The 22474-nt window shown below is 40.4% G+C and overlaps 1 protein-coding gene across 3 annotated transcripts in view; it reads right to left on the bottom strand.

Moving 5' to 3' along the window:
* The window catches only part of LOC117075393 (complement receptor type 1), a 221972-nt gene that overhangs the window by 108586 nt on the left and 90912 nt on the right, over window positions 1–22474 (bottom strand). The window contains exon 30 of one of the 3 annotated variants that reach the window (XM_033197703.1): window positions 12368–13070. The exons of 1 other annotated variant lie outside the window; for it this stretch is intronic. In XM_033197703.1, coding sequence (XP_033053594.1) covers window positions 13058–13070 — 13 coding nt within the window. In that variant the 3' untranslated portion in view covers window positions 12368–13057. Of the gene's footprint in view, window positions 1–12367; window positions 13072–22474 lie in introns of those variants that run through there. One more of the 3 variants, XM_033197705.1, reaches the window with a different exon arrangement.

Genomic DNA, 22474 nt, shown 5'->3' with positions numbered 1-22474 from the left:
ATGTTGACCTTGTATTACATTTAGAATAAAGTAAAGAAAATATATTTAAAAAATCAAACCTATGTATCAAGGGCTGTTTTGTTCATAGAATTATGGGAGTAGAACTTGTATTACACAGGGTTTGTATGAGAGGATGGTGAGGAATTGGATGCTCAGTGTATAAACCTAAAATAGGTCTTATGGAATTGTAGAGATTAAATGTATTTAATACAGTTCTATAACTGAGATGTACTGAAGACTTTCTGGGTTCACCAAACCATGGAATTTCCTCTTCCCAAAAATTTTCAAATTTTTGGCAAAGAATACAATACATTGAGTGTGGTGGTATATCAAATAAACATCTTAGTATCTTGGATTATAAAATTCAGACACTCCATGACAGTAATTAAAGGAGGTATAATTAAGGGGATAGTAAACAGGAAACTCAATGAGAGGAAATTATTATTCCTGTTAATGTACGGTGTGAAGGAGTGATATGACAGACATGTTCTGTGGTTCAATGCCAGCACTTATTTGTGAAAGCAGGTAGTCTATTTATTGTTCTCCACAACAATAGATATTAAAAATTCTCCATTTATTTTCAGGCTTGGAAGAAAGATGCCTTTTTCTCATGAGAAAAATTATTATAAAGTATAGAAAGAAAATGTGGCTAGTGTTTGATTTCCTAGTTTCAGGTGTCAGATTAAACTCAAAGATTGGTATTTTATTGAAACTTTCTTTCAATCAGTCAAATTTCTATCCCTGAGGTGAATCAAGCCATTCTTGACACACTCAAAGACTTTCACATTACATTTATGAAACTAATTTTTATTTGAGTTAACTGAAGCTTCATTTGAATGGTTCTGAGCCTTGTTTCCTATTTTTGGGGATAAGTTCCATAAGTCAGGGATAGAATTTTCTTATAATATCTCCAGTGCCAAAATCTATAATAGGTGTACAATGAATAACTGGTAAATATTGGATGAAATAAATGGTTCTTGTGGTCAAGTGCACTTAACATGTCTCTGCCAGTTCTCCTCCAGCATGAATTTACTAAATGTCCAGAAAGTTCTGAGAGATTTTGATTTAAATAATTTTAGACCCTAGAAAACAAATCGAGATCTGTCTGTAAAAGGGATGAAGTACAATTGTCTGCACAGCAAACTTTCCTTAATCAGGTGTTGCAAGCTTACTTGTGAAGTGGAGCTGTGGTCTATCCCTTAGCCTTGAGATCATTTTAGTGACTGAGTTCAAAGGGAGGCTGTCGACAATGAACTTCCTGAGGCCTTAACAGGGGTAGAGCTTGAAGCCAAAGCTTTGAATGAAGTGGATTTACGAGATTAATGTTTCCTCCAACTCCTCCTATAGATTTTGTCAAACTGCCAAAGAGAAGAAAAGGAGAGAATGGAGGATATGTGTGTTTGTGGACCAGGTTTGGAACTATGGGATCTCCTTTAAGGGGCTTATGAAGGGCAGTGTGGGTGGTGGCTGGTGTGCAGGGATGTCATTAAACTGTGGCCAACTCTTTTAAAATTTGATGTTAGATGTTTCTTTGCCTCGTAAATTAGTATACTGTATTTACATTATGCTTTTCAGGAGCAGGTGTAGTAGTATGAATGGGCCTCTATTTGCATCTACTAAGCACCTGCCGGCCAACTGACCTTTATGGTTAGCTGTGTCTGATCCTCTTTCCTGTTACTATCAAGAGCATTTTTGTGGCATTACATATGAACACAGGGATTATGAAAACAATCTGGTATAGAAAGAGGTGCATTTCTCAGAAGGAATGGATAGTATTTTGTTTCCTCTTGGCTTTTGAAGGCTTTAAAAACATAAGTATATTAGAAATTATATCCCGTAAGTCAATTTGCAAAATAGAAATAAAGTATTTTACTCCTTTCTCATTGTAATGGTAGAGAGAAAATTTCATTTAAGCCTGATAAACTTTACACACTTGGTGTACCAAGAAAGCAAACAAAACAAAGAATGTTAGGACTAGGAATAGCTTCAGAGAGCAATTGGTGTCCAGCCCCTGCTGATAGGGCTCCGATGTGTGGAGGAACACCAGGTACTTTGTCTTGCATTGAATTGGAAAAAACAAGATGGACACATGTGGAGTGGTTTTAAGGAGTGGAGAGTTTAATAGGCAAAAAAGAAAGGAGAAGAAAGAAGGAAGAAGCTCCTCTGTACGGAGACAGAGAGAGCGGGGCTCCAAAGCCGAGAGTGGAGACCTCAAGTGGGGCAGAAGCAAGCCAGATATATGTAGAGGCTGGAGGAGGTGGTGCCCGACTTGCACAGGGCTCAACGTATTGGTTTCACTAGGCATGTCATTCACATAGCCCGCGAAAAAGCTGGCCTTCCCAGCCTAGTCTTTTAATTTGCAAATGCAGGGCACCATGATGTTCTACACGCATGGGGATATGTGGGACCATGTTGCCAGGCACATGTTGGGGCAAGGGCAAGAGGACAACCATGGGAATCATCATGTTGGGTGGACCCAGTTTCTAATGGCCGGTGCTTGCATATCTAAGGCTGCCTTCCTGGCTCTCAGGGCCTGGGCTTTTCTTTTTGACAAGAAACATTTCTGGAGCTGCTTTGAAACAAATGAAAACTTTCCAAGGACCCCTTTTCCTCTCTGTATGTCTAAAATAATTTCTTAATAACTCCTATCACATTCTCCTCCAACCCCCCGAGGAGACAACCTAATTGCTGTTAGGGGGTTATTGGGTGATGACTTTTTCTGGCTACTTCCTGCTGAAAATGGACGTCAAATGGGGAACACCAGCTAGGGCTCTTCCTGGGATCTATCTAAGGGTTCTTGGAAATAGGGTGTGTCCATGCGTGATCCAGTTTGTAGCACCTATTTGGAGTTTGGTTGCTTCTAGAGAAGAAACAATTTGAGTTACAGTATTGAGTATACAGGGTTTAAGTATTAATACAAGACATATAAGCAAGAGAGGGCTTAATAAAGGGTTAACCAATTCCATAAAGAAGACTGGAATTCATTAAAGAGGGATTGTAACCACCCGGGACTAAAGCCTGCATTTTTCCTGAGCCTGTTGATGGTTTAGATTTTATCTTTTTTTTTTTTTTTTTTTTTTGAGAGAGAGTCTTGCTCTGTCGCCCAGGCTGGAGTGCAGTGGCGCGATCTTGGTTCACTGCAAGCTCTGCCTCCCGGGTTTACTCCATTCTCCTGCCTCAGCCTCCGATTAGCTGGGACTACAGGCGCCCGCCACCACGCCCGGCTAATTTTTTTGTATTTTTTAGTAGACACGGGATTTCACTGTGTTAGCCAGGATGGTCTGGATCTCCTGACCTCGTGATCCACCCGCCTCGGCCTCCCAGAGTGCTGGGATTACAGGCGTGAGCCACCGCGCCCGGCTAGATTTGATCTTTAAGTACCTGTAGATTTTCCTGTACTTTAGTAGAGGTGTTAATCCAGAAGCAGCATGTTTTATTTGAAAGTGCATCACTAATTCCAGTAAAAAGTCCTAGCAGACTCAGTAAAACTTTGATGCTTCCTTTTTGTTAGTAACTATTATCCCTCCTGTAAGGATAATAATTAAGCAAAATATACAGTAATGGAAACTTTCTGTCCAATATTTCAGTTAGAAGATGCTACCATGTATAACTCCATCACATACAGTAGAGTGAGTATAGCAATTCCCACAAGTGTGGTGTAGTAGATAATTTCCATCTAAAATTTTACTTTCTTTTTTTTTTTTTTTTTTTTTTTTTTTTTTGAGACGGAGTCTCGCTCTGTCGCCCGGCCTGGAGTGCAGTGGCCGGATCTCAGCTCACTGCAAGCTCCGCCTCCCGGGTTTACCGCCATTCTCCTGCCTCAACCTCCCGAGTAGCTGGGACTACAGGCGCCCGCCACCTCGCCCGGCTATTTTTTTCTATTTTTTAGTAGAGACGGGGTTTCACAGTGTTAGCCAGGATGGTCTCGATCTCCTGACCTCGTGATCCGCCCGTCTCGGCCTCCCAAAGTGCTGGGATTACAGGCTTGAGCCACCGCGCCCGGCCTAAAATTTTACTTTCTAAGATATACAATTTCCCTTTGGGGTTTGTGAAGTTCCTTGGTTTTATTTTCCCAAACAAAGAAACCTCCAGTTTATGGGCACCCTACTCACTTTCATTACCTGGCAGAATTTGCAGGATAATTGCCCGGAACTAGCACATTGATCCAGATTTTTACATTACCTATCCTTTTTTGTTTCTTCCAAGCTGCAGGAGATCACTTGATTTTCAGGAATAAGCAGGGTTAGTTTAAGATGTAGGCAAAAAGCTTAAAAACAATGAAACTAGGATTTAATGACAAATGTGTGATAAGCTTTGGAGCATAATTTCTCTCTCCATTCCTCATTTTTGGTAAAAACAAATTATGATAGGACCGTGTGTGTTGTTTGTAGAATAAACTTTAATCTTATACTTGGCCTGATTACTTGCATAAAATGCAGCAAGAATGGTTATTTCTACATAGGCCTTTTGGATTGGTTTTAATGAAACTCTGTTCCATAAGGAATTCCAGATAAGACCTTCAGAGCCAAGCCCACCATGGGTTTATATCCGCAAATGCCTGTGAGTTGGGTGATCCTCGCGTCTTGAGATCCCAAGATAAACTCGGAACTCCCAGACCTGTTAGAAAGTGATCTTCTTTACTGATCACAGGTTAGGAACCATGTGCAGGGTACTGTGTAGACAAGGCATGAGGCCACTTCTCCCCAAGGGCTTTTTATTGTCTCTGCGTGTCCAGCTTGATTCCTTAAAGGGAAACACATCCTCTCAGTCAAAGCCTTGGTAAAATAACCAGTTTTTCCAATTGTGTCCTGTTGACAAAAAAAAAAAAAGGATTCTTATTGCACTGATGCAAACAACTATATTGCTGTAAGTTAAGAATACTCACAGATAGTCTCCAAATTCCAGAGGAAGCAAGCAGAGAAAAATAAACATGCTCCAAATTTTGTTCACAGTAGTAAACCTTACTCAATTATTAAAGGCCATATATAGCTTAAAATAAGTTTCCTTGACTCTGAAAAACAAAACAAGGACCAGCAATATTCCAAGCAAAAGTTAAAAAGTTTGCTTTAACTTTCTGAGTGCAGTCCCTTTAGTTAACTCTTGTTTTGTTTGATATCTGTGAACATGTCAGTTCTTTATGAGTCCTGTACGTCCTTTCTCTATTCCAGTGTTAGTGTTCAATGCTGTTAAAAACCTGCATTTGAGAACACCTGTTAAAGTCCTTAATATAGCTGGGTTATAAACCGTTTTTTGAGAAGGAACAAAGCAAGACAACAATTATCTGTGAATGGCAACATTTCCCGGACAGTTACAGTTAAAAACATGACTGAAAAAGAAGTTTATTTATCTGTGTGGCTTCCAATAATTTTACCCTTAATTATGACTGATAGCATATACTTAGACATTAGAATTTTGGAAATCCCATCTAATTTTGGAACAGATATTATTCATCAAAATATGACTTAAAAGAAGACTGGACATCATTTTGGCAATCTCATGTGACTAAACATGTCAAATAATCCTGTTTACCTCTTTTCTGAATGTTTCAGGGGTCCTCTGAACCATCCAAAAAGCCAGCCCTCAGGAAGGAAAATTTTGAAACTTGAAGTTTGATTTTGAGATGACTGTTAAAATGTTAGAGGTTTAGAACACTTGGTGTTATAAAAATAGAATTCCAGATTGCCATAAATTATTTTGCCAAAATGATGACTCAAACGGCAAAAACGTTTCATTAGCCTTTACTATGACATGAAAATCCTGTTCAAAGACAAATTTTAGCCTTGCATTAGTTTGTTAATGTAAACCCCAATTTGTTTAAATGAAACCTTACAGATTATTCCATCTAATCCAATTTGACCATGAGGTGAAAACTTAACAAACTTTTTATAACCCTTTTACTAAAGGGCAGTTTAGTGTTTTAAGACCTCCTTGCTATACTTTTATTTCAATGCTCAATTTATGAAAAGACCATATAGATACTATGGGAGAAGACAGTGTAGTGCTTCTATCACGTATTTCATTGTAAGGCAACCCAAAACCAATCAGCTTATTTTGTAATTAGCCCATCCCCCATGGGAGTCTCATCTCTTAGTTGGGGTGGGATGGAGTGGGGATGTTTCCATATCTTTCAGGAGGCCAAGAGCATGCTTCTCTGATTTATAACTGCTGTTAGCCATCCCTTAAAGTGTATTTCCTACCTGGTAACTACACACCAAAGCTCTCTCAAAATGCGAAGTAATTTTTGATACCCCAAAACTCAAAACCGTCAGATAACACAATGCAAAACAGAACACAGCCTGTGATTCTGAGAGGGATCTATCTCTTTTAATTCCTGGGGTTTCATGAGGAAAACAGTTTTGTTTTTTGTTTTTTTTTCCCCAAAGTGGCGCCTTCGGTTTTTCGCAAGGAATCCCATGCTACCAGAAGTTTTCCCAAGGAGTCCCATGCTACCAGAAGTTATCTTAGGGCCTCTCATGCATGCATTAAGAGTGGTAAGAAAAAAAATTGAGAAAAATGATTCAGCTGACAGAAGAGTCTTCTTCCAGAAAAACTTTTAAATTTACCTATAACTTGAATATCCACTTTTAATTAAGCTGAGCACTCTTTAAGAAAATTATTTTAAACTCCTTGTTACTTGACTTTAGCCACACCAAGCAGTTAAGATTTTTTACTTTTAAACCTTACAAAAGTAACCTCACAGGTGAAACCAACAAGCCTTAAGGAGGTTATGATTTAACCACAAGTGTACAAGGTGTTTTTTAAGGGGAGATAGGTAGCTCTCGAAACTGTCATTGCCAAATTGTGACTGAGACAGTGAAAGAGATCCAACCCAAACAACTCCATTTTTTTTCCAGCCCCCAAGCTGTCCTTGCCCATCCCTGGGCATAGACTGAACCAACTTTGTGAGGAGCCTAGTTTACAGTGTATAGTTTAAAACAAAGATGATAACAGCCCCTTGTTAAGATATACTCCCCTCTTGCCAGGGGACCAGACCAAGAAACTTAAGATTAGAAACCATGACTTAGGGGTCATGCAGCTGGAGGCTACAAGATTTTGTCCCTCTCAAGATGAGTGCTTAAGATATTTTGTAAACCCTGCTCATGATGGATTAGCTGGCACCACCCGCATTGACAAACTGGCTTATCTGACTTTGTGGCCGTCACACAGGAACTGACTTAGCAGAAGAAGACAGTCACCATTGTAAAATGGCAGAAACTAAAACAAAGTATTGCCATGCGGTTACAGGTTATGTTCCCAAGAACATGAAACAAGATGGAGTCCTGTAGCCAAGTTTGTTGCTGACCATTTTGTTGGGCTGCCTTGAACAGCAGGCTTATGGGGTTCTGGGCCTGCATCCTAACCTAAGATACCCTTTCTTTGACAGAACCATATAGAAAGACATGCAGAGCACATCAGATTGTCTGCAGCTTAAGACCAACTTCACAAATCCTTTTTCATTAATTATAATTTTACAGATAATATAAACTATGATCTTTATTATCCCGTTTACTGGTTTGCACAGGGAGAGAGAAGTCAAAAGCCTGACTAGTAAGAAATTTTTACCCTTTTGCCAGCATATCAGCCTTCTGAGTTCCCTTCCACCTTGGCTCAACTCTAAGCCAAGCATTTTAAGGTTTGGAAAATTAGCATTTCCCAGATTGGAAGAACATTATAAAAGAGATAGAATCAATTTTAAACTGCAAAAACAGGAAAAACACCTTAGAAAGGAGTTCCAGTTAGGGTTGTCAGGAGGTATTGGCTCTTCCTATTGGAAATGGTGTTTCCCCTATTTCTTTGCCTTCCCTATTTTCTCTTTTCCCTTTTGGCCTACTGTAGGAGACATAATGCTCATCTCCAAAATTCTCTTCTGCTTGCAGAGCTGCCTGTTTTAGCTGTGGTTAGGGTTTGGCTTAGAAACAGCATAACATTCCTCCATGAGAAGTCAAATACCTGAGTTAAATTTTGGAAAGCTTCTATATACCTATCAGGGTGGTCCAAAAATCGACCTTTTACTTGTCTGAGGCCCTGCAATGAGAAGGGAACTTGAAGGGCCCCCAAATAAGGGGGATCCTCAGATGGTTCCCCTGGAACTTACTTCTTTAATTTTGGGAAAGTAAAAAGGCCATGCCTTTGTGCAAAAGAAAATAGGCCACTTTTTCTTCAAAGTTTCAGGGTCGAAGGAGTCCCAGTGCTTTAAAATACACTCCAGGGGAGTGCATGTTAAAAGATGATTTGTTATCCATCTAGAAAGAGAAGTGAGAATAAAAGCGTCCTCTTAGTCTCCTTCCTTTCGGTATGTGATCGAGGATGGAGACAAAAACAGTAGAGGGCGTCCCCCCAACTATATTCCCTCCAGGGTTCCTGGATTCCCAGCACTTGTTTAAAAGTGCCACCCATGACTGCAGGCGTTACCCTCCAAGCTATGGCACCAGAGGAACTAAACTTTTGGGCCTTAGTCACGCCGTGCCCAAGCAGTCTTAGTCCTCTGCCTTTTATTTCCCTTTGACCTCCTAGACTTGTGTGGCCTGCGTTCCTTCCTAAATGGATTTCAAGAAAAACCACATAATTGGGCAAGGTCCCTGTAAGGGAGGGGGCATGCTGAATTGAACTCTATATCCTGCTATTATAGCCCGTGCTAAAGCATTTACCCATAGAAAAATGGTTCCGGTTAACTTCTGGACTTAAAATTCCCTCACTAATTAAGTACTGTCTTAATAGGAGACAGAATACATGCCTTAAAGGAACATAGGAACTGAATGTTCGTTTTTCTGCCAGTGGGACAATATGGAGACTAAAATGTGACTGCAGAAGACATCTTACTCCTAACTGTTAAAAGCAGAGCTTTCCCGTCCACAGAAATAGCAGTAGAAAAGTGCAAAACGGGCCGGGCGCGGTGGCTCAAGCCTGTAATCCCAGCACTTTGGGAGGCCGAGACGGGCGGATCACGAGGTCAGGAGATCGAGACCATCCTGGCTAACACGGTGAAACCCCGTCTCTACTAAAAATACAAAAACTAGCTGGGCGAGGTGGCGGGCGCCTGTAGTCCCAGCTGCTCGGGAGGCTGAGGCAGGAGAATGGCGTGAACCTGGGAGGCGGAGCTTGCAGTGAGCTGAGATCCGCCACTGCACTCCAGTCCGGGCGACAGAGCGAGACACCGCCTCAAAAAAAAAAAAAAAAAAAAAAAAAAAAAAAGTGCAAAATGGAAAAGTAGCAAAGCTGCAATGTACTGCAGAGAACCAGCAATGTGTCTCATGAAGAGGATTTTTATTTCCTCTAGGTGGCTTAGAAATACCATGTGCTCGCCAGAGAAACCGTAGAGAGTAAGAGACGTTTATTGAGTTACTGACTGTCATGATTCGTGATCTTTTCTAACAGACCATGAACTGTTTTTGCCATGAACTGTAAAGATTCCTGCACATTAGACACACAGAGAGAGGGTAAGAGACCGCTGAAAAGAGAAAGTTTGGTGACAGGGTAGCTGCAAGAGAGCCTTGAGATTAAAGGACAGATTTAAAGTTGAGATCCACTCCATACTCACCAGTCTGATGAATGAATTTCCTTTCCTGGCCCATGCACCAAAATGATATGGCTCTGAGGAGTGGAGGAACACCAACCAGGTTCTTCATCTCATATTAAATTGGGAAAAATGACACGGACACACATGGAGTGGTTTTAAGGAGCAGAGAGTTTAATAGGCAAGAAAGAAGGCAGAAGCTCCCCTTTACAGAGAGAGAGAGGGTGGGGGGCTCCAAACCCAAGACAGGAGACCCCCATGTGGGGTGGAAAACAGCCAAATATATGCAGAGGCTGGAGGAGGCGGTGTCTGATTTGCACAGGGCTCAGGGGATTGATTTGGCCAGGGACATCATTCACATAGACTGTGAAAAACTGGCCTTCCCACCCTAGCCTTTTAATATGCAAATGCAGGGCACCAAGATGTTCTACACATGGGGAGATATGGGGGGGCGGCCACGTGGCCAGGCACACGTCCCAACTAGGGCAAGAGGAAAACGGTGGGAATTACCATGTTGGGTGGACCCAGTTTCTAATGGCTGGCATTTGCATATTAAAGGTTGCTGGCCCAGCTCTAAGAGCCAGGGCCTTCCTGCTAGACAAGAAACATTTCTGGAGCTACTTTAAAAGAAACAGAAACGTTCCAAGTACACCTCTATCTGCCTAAAATAATTTCTTAATAACTCCTATCACACTGCTTTTCAGATGTAAATGTAAGGTCAAAGGTCAGAATTGTTTAATAATACAAGTTGGCAATAAAGTATTTTACTCATAGTATATACAGTATTTCCCATTATAACTGATGTAATAAAAAAAATCTTTTGGCTTTCTTGCAATTAAAAACTTACAGGAGATGTTGCAGTGAGCCTAGATTGCACCACTGCACTCCAACCCCAGGGCAAGACCCTGTCTCCAAAACAAAACAAAACAGAAGACACAGGCATTGCATATTTATTAATCATATTGCTCAGTGACCTACCCCATTCTGGAAAATAAAGAACACAGGATTTTTTTTCTTGTGTTGGGAAATTTTAATTCTAAAAAAGGCCAATTCCCAAACATTTAGTCTTAAGTCCTCTTTTAAAAGTTACTTCTTCAAAATCCCAAGAAATAAGAGATTTGCTAACGATCCAGATAAGCAAAAGTCCTATCGAGTATCTTTACATGTATTTCACTGCCTACTTGCTCTTCTTTCTTGGTGACCTAGCTGTATGCCCATTTTTGTGGGGTGGAGAGAAGTTTGGTCTTTGAATTTTTAAGTACTGTCTAAATAATAAAACAATTACCCTTTGTGGTATAAGTTACATTTTTTTCTTGCAGTTTATCAGTTGATTTTGTCATGCGCGTCTGTGTGAACAGACCACAAAACAGGCTTTGTGTGAGCAATAAAGCTTTTTAATCACCTGGGTGCAGGCGGGCTGAGTCCGAAAAGAGAGTCAGCAAAGGGAGATAAGGGTGGGGCCATTTTATAGGATTTGGGTAGGTAAAGGAAAATGACAGTCAAAGGGGGTTGTTCTCTGGCAGGCAGGGGTGGGAGTCACAAGGTGCTCAGTGGGGGAGCTTTTTGAGTCAGGATGAGCCCAGAAAAGGACTTTCACTAGGTACTGTCATCACCTAAGTCAAGGACTGGTGATTTTCACTTCTTTTGTAATTCTTCAGTTACTTCAGGCCATCTGGGCATATATGTGCAAGTCACAGGGGATGCGATGGCTTGGATTAGGCTCAGAGGCCTGACAGATTTTTCTTAGGCTGTTTTTTGTCCTATCTTGCATGATTTTAAATTGAAATTCAGGTTCATGTCTCTCTCTCTTTATATTGTTGTCAAAATAAATGTCGCTGAATTCATCTTTAAAGCAACTATTAAACAGAATTATACAGAAATGAGCAGTAGTCATATATAAAGCTATTATTAAATATCCAGAAATATCCTGATGTTTTCTAGAGGTCGTTAGCATAGCCCATAATAACATAACAAATTTTTCATCTCTAAAGATGTAGACTGGTTAAAGAACACAAGGTCACTTATTTTTTAAATGCCAGAACATGTTTATTATTTTGATAAATACTTTAAAAGTTGTACTTTTAAAAGTTAATTTAGTATATTCTGAATTCATACAAAAGCTACTTATTTTTTTTTTTATTTTATTTTTTTTTTTTTTGAGACGGAGTCTCGCTCTGTCACCCAGGCTGGAGTGCAGTGGCCAGATCTCAGCTCACTGCAAGCTCCGCCTCCCGGATTCATGCCATTCTCCTGCCTCAGCCTCCCGAGTAGCTGGGACTACAGGCGCCGCCACCTCGCCCGGCTAGTTTTTTGTATTTTTAGTAGAGACGGGGTTTCACCGTGTTAGCCAGGATGGTCTCGATCTCCTGACCTCGTGATCCGCCCGTCTCGGCCTCCCAAAGTGCTGGGATTACAGGCTTGAGCCACCGCGCCCGGCCCTACTTACTTTTATAATAACAATTATTCTTTCATTTCAATTTTTATTGTTCTTTTTTATATAGAGCATAGTACTTTTGAAATAAAGCTTAGAAAATATCCAAAGCTCGCTGGGCACGGTGGCTCACGCCTGTAATCCCAGCACTTTGGGAGGCTGAGGCGGGTGGATCATGAGGTCAGGAGATTGAGACCATCCTGGCTAACATGGTGAAACCCTGTCTCTACTAAAAATACAAAAAAGTAGCCAGGTGTGGTGGTGGGCACCTGTAGTCCCAGCTACTCGGGAGGCTGAGACAGCAGAATCAACTGAACCCAGGAGGCGGACGTTGCCGAGATCATGCCACTGTACTCCAGCCTGGGCAACATAGCAGAATCTGTCTCAAAAAAAAAAAAAAAGAAAAGAAAATATCCAAAGCTTATATTCCAAATATTTCTCTCGAGTAGTCTTAACCACAGTAGTCATTTAATGCCTTTTTAGTACATTAATTTTTCTTCCTAGAGAAAAAACTGATATAGCATATATTTCACTCCAAACTGTTTAAAAGACTAGGGTTCTGCTCTATAAAATAAAAGGAAACTAAGGGGGAAAAAGTACATTTGTAAAAAAAACACATATGTCAAAGAAGATAGGCAGAAAATGAATCAAAATATTAGGAGTGGTTATCACTAGGTAGCATAATTATATGTGACTTATTTTTCATAACTTTCTGCATTTTCCAAGCTCTCCTTAATGAGCCCATTCCATATTACAAATATTTTAAAAAAGAAAAATGACCAACTTATAAACCAGCAATTCCAGGCAACACCTTATTTCTTTAAGTAATCCAAACCATTATCTATCTCCTAAATGCAGTCTTTTCCCCTGACTAGATACTGTGTGCGTTTAGCACGAGGCAGAAGGGTGGGGGTTTCACAGTGATGCACACAAAGAGGGAGGAACTTTGCTAGGTACTGGGGAAGCGGTAGCATCTTCAAGTGCACATGTCTGCATCTCTGTGAAGTCACTTCAAAGACTTTGTGAAGCCCAGATTTGATTCTGTTGAAATCAATTGGCTCCTTTCCAACCAAAATTGTATTTGAGATGTTCTTCAGCTGTATAGTACTTTGTCAAGGAAGGACACTGAAATCACAGGATGTTTTCATTTAGTTAACAGCATGGTCGACAATTGAACTACCCAGAATTTACAGGCTGATAATCGTGATGCTAGAATTCCATATAAATTACAAGGTCATTAGAAGTGTTTATTGTCCTCTGTGATGGCTGCTATGTAGGACACAGAACGTATAGCTAAATGGAGACATTAGTAGATGAGAGAGATTAATGATTAACTTGACCTTTTCCTTTTTTGTGTCCAAAGAAAAAGTGTTCTCAGAGTTGAGCTACTAAATAAAGAGCCTCATTCCATTCTAGAAAACGTACAGGTCACCCATAACAGAATAAATGATTTTTTTGAGTCTGTTGTTCTAAACCATGTTGGTAGCAGGGGGCAGAAATAGGAACTACTTATCTTGGAGGGGTCAGCTTCAGAAAGCATGTCCGCCTCTTCTAATTACAATTAAGAATGAGCTGCAGTAGTGGATTTAGTACAAGGTATCCACACGCTTCGCCTCTCCTTTTAAGGCCAGGAATGGTGTCCTTCCACCAACTGACAGACCTCCTGATGAGACCCTCCACTTTATCTGCTCCCCAGGTATTACTGCCACCAGATTCCTCATCTTCGTTCTCCTTCCATCTCACAAGACTTCCCAGCATCACCTGTTACCTGTATTCCTCCAAACACTTTCATGTCCAACACACAGGTATGTCTTTGGAGCCTGCCTCTTTACTCCGCCCCAGAACCTGGGTGCACAAGGTCTTAACGCTTGCACAGATTCTAACTCACTTCTTGACTAGCATATTTTGCCACAGATGATTCACTTTGTTCCTGTGGAACACTGTGGTCAAAATTCCAATCTTAAAAGGGAAAGTGGAAACAAAATTTTTAAGTACTTTATACTTACCAAAAAGTGATCAACAGTCAGTGTACACAATTTGAGGTGTGCTTTGATGTAAGAGTATTTCCAAAAACTTGAGGATAAATGAAATTTTCATAAATTCATTTCTCAATTGATTAAAAAGCTCAGTTGATTACTGAACATTTCTCCTGTGATTATCTATACTCAGAGATTGGGGAGATCTTTAAAAAATTGCCTCTATTCATCAGAAGTTAATTTAGCATGGAAAAAAAAACACATAAGCACAATGTATGGCACATTGTAAATGGCTAAGAAGGTTTGAATAGTAGATGAAGCAAGTACATGAATGCAATAGAGTTATCAGGCAAAAAGACAACACATGAAATGTCAATAACTATAGGTTATGTACTGTTATAATGATGGGAGAAATGTTTGTTAGTGTGTAAAAAAAGCAGAATTCAATATTGCACAATCAATATAGTCTCAAGGTGTATATGCAAATGTAAAATAATATGCAAAGATGTTTAAGAATACTACTAGGTAGAGATTATTGCAGGTAATTTTTACATTTTTAATATTTTCTCCTATTTCTTGTTTTTAATAATGATGAGATATTACTGTTAAAATAGTTTATTTATTTTTTAATACTTTAACTTCTAGGGTACATGTACACAATGTGCAGGTTTGTACATATGTATAGATGTGCCATGTTGGTGTGCTGCAATCATTAACTCTTCATTTACATTAGGTATATCTCCTAATGCTATCCCTCGCCACTGCCCCAGCCCCACGACAGACGCCAGTGTGTGATGTTCCCCTTCCTGTGTCCAAGTGTTCTCATTGCTCAATCCCCGCCTATGAGTGAGAACATGCGGTGTTCGGTTTTTTGTCCTTGTGATAGTTTGCTGAGAATGATGGTTTCCAGCTTCATCCATGTCCCTACAAAGGACATGAACTCATCCTTTTTTATGGCTACATAGTATTCCATGGTGTACATGTGCCACACTTTCTTAATCCAGTCTATCATTGATGGACATTTGGGTTGGTTCCAAGTCTTTGCTATTGTGAATAGTGCCGCAATAAACATACGTGTGCATGTGTCTTTATAGCAGCATGATTTATAATCCTTTGGGTATATACCCAGTAATGGGATGGCTGGGTCAAATGGTATTTCTAGTTCTAGATCCTTGAGGAATCGCCACTCTGTCTTCCACAATGGTTGAACTAGTTTACAGTCCCACCAACAGTGTAAAAGTGTTCGTATTTCTCCACATCCTCTCCAGCACCTGTTGTTTCCTGAATTTTTAATGATCGCCATTCTAACTGGTGAGAGATGGTGTGTCTTTGTGGTTTTGATTTGCATTTCTCTGATGTCCAGTGATGATGAGCACTTTTTCATGCGGCTGTTGGCTGCATAAATGTCTTCTTTTGAGAAGTGTCTGTTCATGTCCTTTGCTCACTTTTTGATGGGTTGTTTTTTTTCTTATAAATTTGTTTGAGTTATTTGTAGATTCTGGATATTGGCCCTTTATCAGTTGAGGGCAAAATTTTTCTCCCATTCTGTAGGTTGCCTGTTCACTCTGATGGTAGCTTCTTTTGCTGTGCAGAAGCTCTTTAGTTTAATTAGATCCCATTTGTCAATTTTGGCTTTTGTTGCCATTGCTTTTGGTGTTTTAGACATGAAGTTCTTGCCCATGCCTATGTCCTGAATGATATTGCCTAAGTTTTCTTCTAGGGTTTTTATGGTTTTAGGTCTAACATTTAAGTCTTTAATTCATCTTGAATTAATTTTTGTATAAGGTGTAAGGAAGGGATCCAGTTTCAGCTTGCTATATATGGCCAGCCCGTTTTCCCAGCACAATTTATTAAATAGGGAATCCTTTCCCCATTGCTTGTTTTTGTCAGGTTTGTCAAAGATCAGATGGTTGTAGATGTGTGGTACTATTTCCGAGGGCTCTGTTCTGTTCCATTGGTCTACATCTCTGTTTTGGTACCAGTACCATGCTGTTTTGATTACTGTAGCCTTTTAATATAGTTTGAAATCAGGTAGTGTGATGCCTCCAGCTTTGTTCTTTTGGCTTAGGATTTACTTGGCAATGCGGGCTCTTTTTCGCTTCCATATGAACTTTTATTTTTTTTTATTATACTTTAAGTTCTAGGGTACATGTGCATAACGTGCAGGTTTGTTACATATGTATACTTGTGCCATGTTGGTGTGCTGCACCCATCAACTCGTCAGCACCCATCAATTCATCATTTATATCAGGTATAACTCCCAATGCAATCCCTCCCCCCTCCCCCCTCCCCATGATAGGCCCCGATGTGTGATGTTCCCCTTCCCGAGTCCAAGTGATCTCATTGTTCAGTTCCCACCTATGAGTGAGAACATGTGGTGTTTGGTTTTCTGTTCTTGTGATAGTTTGCTAAGAATGATGGTTTCCAGCTGCATCCATGTCCCTACAAATGATGCAAACTCATCCTTTTTTATGGCTGCATAATATTCCATGGTGTATATGTGCCACATTTTCTTAATCCAGTCTGTCACAGATGGACATTTGGGTTGATTCCAAGTCTTTGCTATTGTGAATAGTGCCGCAATAAACATACGTGTGCATGTGTCTTTATAGCAGCATGATTTATTATCCTTTGGGTATATACCCATAGTGGGATGGCTGGGTCAAATGGTACATCTAGATCTAGATCCTTGAGGAATCGCCATACTGTTTTCCATAATGGTTGAACTAGTTTACAATCCCACCAACAGTGTAAAAGTGTTCCTATTTCTCCACATCCTCTCCAGAACCTGTTGTTTCCTGACTTTTTAATGATTGTCATTCTAACTGGTGTGAGATGGTATCTCATTGTGGTTTTGATTTGCATTTCTCTGATGGCGAGTGATGATGAGCATTTTTTCATGTGTCTGTTGGCTATATGAATGTCTTCTTTTGAGAAATGTCTGTTCATATCTTTTGCCCACTTTTTGATGGGGTTGTTTGTTTTTTTCTTGTAAATTTGTTTGAGTTCTTTGTAGATTCTGGATATTAGCCCTTTGTCAGATGAGTAGATTGCAAAAATTTTCTCCCATTCTGTAGGTTGCCTGTTCACTCTGATGGTAGTTTCTTTTGCTGTGCAGAAGCTCTTTAGTTTAATCATATCCCATTTGTCAATTTTGGCTTTTGCTGCCATTGCTTTTGGTGTTTTAGACATGAAGTCCTTGCCCATGCCTATGTCCTGAATGGTACTACCTAGGTTTTCTTCTAGGGTTTTTATGGTATTAGGTCTAACATTTAAGTCTCTAATCCATCTTGAATTAATTTTCGTATAAGGAGTAAGGAAAGGATCCAGTTTCAGCTTTCTACTTATGGCTAGCCAATTTTCCCAGCACCATTTATTAAATAGGGAATCCTTTCCCCATTTCTTGTTTCTCTCAGGTTTGTCAAAGATCAGATGGCTGTAGATGTGTGGTATTATTTCTGAGGGCTCTGTTCTGTTCCATTGGTCTATATCTCTGTTTTGGTACCAGTACCATGCTGTTTTGGTTACTGTAGCCTTGTAGTATAGTTTGAAGTCAGGTAGCGTGATGCCTCCAGCTTGGTTCTTATTACTTAGGATTGTCTTGGCAATGCGGGCTCTTTTTTGGTTCCATATGAACTTTAAAGCAATTTTTTACAGTTCTGTGAAGAAACTCATTGGTAGCTTGATGGGGATGGCATTGAATCTATAAATAACCTTGGGCAGTATGGCCATTTTCACAATATTGATATTTCCTATCCATGAGCATGGTATGTTCTTCCATTTGTTAGTGTCCTCTTTTATTTCACTGAGCAGTGGTTTGTAGTTCTCCTTGAAGAGGTCCTTTACATCCCTTGTAAGTTGGATTCCTAGGTATTTTATTCTCTTTGAAGCAATTGTGAATGGAAGTTCATTCATGATTTGGCTCTCTGTCTGTTACTGGTGTATAAGAATGCTTGTGATTTTTGCACATTAATTTTGTATCCTGAGACTTTGCTGAAGTTGCTTATCAGCTTAAGGAGATTTTGGGCTGAGACAATGGGGTTTTCTAAATATACAATCATGTCATCTGCAAACAGGGACAATTTGACTTCTTCTTTTCCTAACTGGATACCCTTGATTTCTTTCTCTTGCCTGATTGCCCTAGCCAGAACTTCCAACACTATGTTGAATAGGAGTGGTGAGAGAGGGCATCCCTGTCTTGTGCCAGTTTTCAAAGGGAATTTTTCCAGTTTTTGCCCATTCAGTATGATATTGGCTGTGGGTTTGTCATAAATAGCTCTTATTATTTTGAGGTACGTTCCATCAATACCGAATTTATTGAGCGTTTTTAGCATGAAGGGCTGTTGAATTTTGTCAAAAGCCTTTTCTGCATCTATTGAGATAATCATGTGGTTCTTGTCTTTGGTTCTGTTTATATGCTGGATTACGTTTATTGATTTGCGAATGTTGAACCAGCCTTGCATCCCAGGGATGAAGCCCACTTGATCATGGTGGATAAGCTTTTTGATGTGCTGCTGAATCCGGTTTGCCAGTATTTTACTGAGGATTTTTGCATCGATGTTCATCAGGGATATTGGTCTAAAATTCTCTTTTTTTGTTGTGTCTCTGCCAGGCTTTGGTATCAGGATGATGTTGGCCTCATAAAATGAGTTAGGGAGGATTCCCTCTTTTTCTATTGATTGGAATAATTTCAGAAGGAATGGTACCAGCTCCTCTTTGTACCTCTGGTAGAATTCAGCTGTGAATCCATCTGGTCCTGGACTTTTTTTGGTGGGTAGGCTATTAATTATTGCCTCAATTTCAGAGCCTGTTATTGGTCTATTCAGGGATTCAACTTCTTCCTGGTTTAGTCTTGGAAGAGTGTAAGTGTCCAGGAAATGATCCATTTCTTCTCGATTTTCTAGTTGATTTGCGTAGAGGTGTTTATAGTATTCTCTGATGGTAGTTTGTATTTCTGTGGGGTCCGTGGTGATATCCCCTTTATCATTTTTTATTGCGTCTATTTGATTCTTCTCTCTTTTCTTCTTTATTAGTCTTGCTAGCGGTCTCTCAATTTTGTTGATCTTTTCAAAAAAACCAACTCCTGGATTCATTGATTTTTTGGAGGGTTTTTTGTGTCTCTATCTCCTTCAGTTCTGCTCTGATCTTAGTTATTTCTTGAATGTGTTTGCTCTTGCTTCTCCAGTTCTTTTAATTGTGATGTTAGAGTGTCAATTTTAGATCTTTCCAGCTTTCTCTTGTGGGCATTTAGTGCTATAAATTTCCCTCTATACACTGCTTTAAATGTGTCCCAGAGATTCTGGTATGTTGTATCTTTGTTCTCATTGGTTTCAAAGAACATCTTTATTTCTGCCTTCATTTCGTTGTGTACCCAGTAGTCATTCAGGAGCAGGTTGTTCAGTTTCCATGTAGTTGAGCGGTTTTGATTGAGTTTCTTAGTCCTGAGTTCTAGTTTGATTGCACTGTGGTCTGAGAGACAGTTTGTTATAATTTCTGTTCTTTTACATTTGCTAAGGAGTGCTTTACTTCCAATTATGTGGTCAATTTTGGAATAAGTGCGATGTGGTGCTGAGAAGAATGTATATTCTGTTGATTTGGGGTGGAGAGTTCTATAGATGTCTATTAGGTCCGCTTGGTGCAGAGATGAGTTCAATTCCTGGATATCCTTGTTAACTTTCTGTCTCGTTGATCTGTCTAATGTTGACAGTGGGGTGTTAAAGTCTCCCCAGTGTGGGAGTCTAAGTCTCTTTGTAGGTCTCTAAGGATTTGCCTTATGAATGTGGGTGCTCCTGTATTGGGTGCATATATATTTAGGATAGTTAGCTCTTCTTGTTGAATTGATCCCTTTACCATTATGTAATGGCCTTCTTTGTCTCTTTTGATCTTTGTTGGTTTAAAGTCTGTTTTATCAGATACTAGAATTGCAATCCCTGTCTTTTTTTGTTTTCTGTTTGCCTGGTAGATCTTCCTCCATCCCTTTATTTTGAGCCTATGTGTGTTTCTGCACATGAGATGGATGTCCTGAATACAGCACACTGATGGGTGTTGACTCTTTATCCAATTTGCCAGTCTGTGTCTTTTAATTGGGGCATTTAGCACATTTACATTTATGGTTAATATTGTTATCTGTGAATTTGATCCTGTCATTATGATGTCAGCTGGTTATTTTGCTCGTTAGTTGATGCAGTTTCTTCCTAGCATCAAAGGTCTTTACAATTTGGCATATTTTTGCAGTGGCTGGTACTGGTTGTTCCTTTCCATGTTTAGTGCTTCCTTCAGGAGCTCTTGTAGTACAGGCCTGGTGGTGACAAAATCTCTAAGCATTTGCTTGTCTGTAAAGGATTTTATTTCTCCTTCACTTATGAAACTTAGTTTGGCTGGATATGAAATTCTGGGTTGAAAATTCTTTTCTTTAAGAATGTTGAATATTGGCCCTCACTGTCCTCTGGCTTGTAGAGTTTCTGCCGATAATCTGCTGTTAGTCTGATGGGCTTCCCTTTGTGGGTAACCTGACCTTTCTCTCTGACTGCCCTTAACATTTTTTCCTTTATTTCAACTTTGGTGACTCTGACAATTATGTGTCTTGGAGTTTCTCTTCTAGAGGAGTATATTTGTGGCGTTCTCTGTATTTCCTGAATTTCAATGTTGGCCTGCCTTACTAGGTTGGGGAAGTTCTCCTGGGTAATATCCTGCAGAGTGTTTTCCAACTTGGTTCCATTCTCCCAGTCACTTTCAGGTACCCCAATCAGACGAGATTTGTTCTTTTCACATAGTCTAGTATTTCTTGGAGGCTTTGTTCATTTCTTTTCACTCTTATTTCTCTAAACTTCTCTTCTCACTTCCTTTCATTCATTTGACTGTCGGTCACTGATACCCTTTCTTCCAGTTGATCAAATCAGCTACTGAAGCTTGTGCATTTGTCACGTAGTTCTCATGCCATGGTTTTCAGCTCCATCAGGTCATTTAAGGACTTCTCTATACTGGTTATTCTAGTTAGCCATTTGTCTAATCTTTTTCAAGGTTTTTAGTTTCTTTGCGATGGGTTCGAACTTCCTCCTTTAGCTCTGAGAAGTTTGATCGTCTGAAGCCTTCTTCTCTCAACTTGTCAAAGTCATTCTCCATCCAGCTTTGTTTCATTGCTGGTGAGGAGTTGTGTTCCTTTGGAGGGGGAGAGGTGCTCTGATTTTTAGAATTTTCAGCTTTTCTGCTCTGTTTTTTTCCCCATCTTTGTGGTTTTATGTACCTTTGGTCTTCGATGACGGTGATGTACAGATGGAGTTTTGGTGTGGATGTCCTTTCTGTTTGTTAGTTTTCCTTCTAACAGTCAGAACCCTCAGCTGCAGGTCTGTTGGAGTTTGCTGGAGGTCCACTCCAGACCCTGTTTGCCTGGATATCAGCAGCAGAGGCTGCAGAACAGCAAATGTTGCTGCCCTATCATTCCTCTGGAAGCTTCGTCTCAGAGGGGTACCCGCCTGTGGGAGGTGTCAGTCTGCCCCTACTTGGGGATGCCTCCCAGTTAGGCTACTTGCGGGTCAGGGACCCACTTGAGGAGGCAGTCTGTCCGTTCTCAGATCTCAAACTCCATACTGGGAGAGCCACTACTCTCTTCAAAGCTGTCAGACAGGGACATTTAAATCTGCAGAGGTTTCTCCTGCCTTTTGTTTGGCTATGCCCTGTCCCCAGAGGTGGAGTCTACAGAGGCAGGTGGGCCTCCTTTAGCTGCAGTGGGCTCCACCCAGTTCGAGCTTCCAGGCACTTTGTTTACCTACTCAAGCCTCAGCAATGGTGAGCGCCCCTCCCCCAGCCTTGCTGCCACCTTGCAGTTGGATCTCAGACTGCTGTTCTAGCAATGAGCAACGCTCCGTGGACGTAGGACCCTCCGAGCCAGGCGCGGGATATAATCTCCTGGTGTGCCGTTTGCTAAGACCATTGGAAAAGCACAGTATTCAGGTGGGAGTGACCCAATTTTCCAGGTGCCATCTGTCACAGCTTCCCTTGGCTAGGAAAGGGAATTCCCTGACCCCTTGTGCTTCCCAGGTGAGGCGATGCCTCGCACTGCTTCGGTTCACGCTTGGTGGGCTGCACCCATTGTCCTGCACCCACTGTCCAACAACGCCCCGTGAGATCAGTTGGAAATGCAGAAATCACCCGTCTTCTGCCTCACTCACACTCGGAGCTGTAGACTGGAGCTGTTACTATTCGGCCATCTTGGAACCAAAAAACAAATAAAGTAGTTTATTTTTTAAACGGTGTAGTCAAGAAACGTGAGTTTCAAAGAGAGACACCATTTTGGACTAGAGTTGTTTGGGAGAGCATCTTGGTTGATTGAATTCTGAGCTGGGTTCAGGAATTTAGATAGAAAGAAAGGTGGAAAAGTGTTTTAGGTAGGTAATCTGACAGGAATGAGGCTAAATCAAACAATTTATCCTTGTGGAATATTTTTAAAATGGACTCTTGTAAAAATGGTTGTTGTTCTCACAGTCTGCTGTTATTTTGTCTGTTTGTAAATGAGTGGCCACACAGCTGGCCCTGAATCAGTTCTGCCTGACTTTT

This window comes from Trachypithecus francoisi, unplaced genomic scaffold, assembly GCF_009764315.1.
Source record: "Trachypithecus francoisi isolate TF-2019V2 unplaced genomic scaffold, Tfra_2.0 Lachesis_group5, whole genome shotgun sequence".
Classification (NCBI taxonomy): domain Eukaryota; kingdom Metazoa; phylum Chordata; class Mammalia; order Primates; family Cercopithecidae; genus Trachypithecus; species Trachypithecus francoisi.
This window is presented reverse-complemented; position numbering and strand designations above follow the sequence as displayed.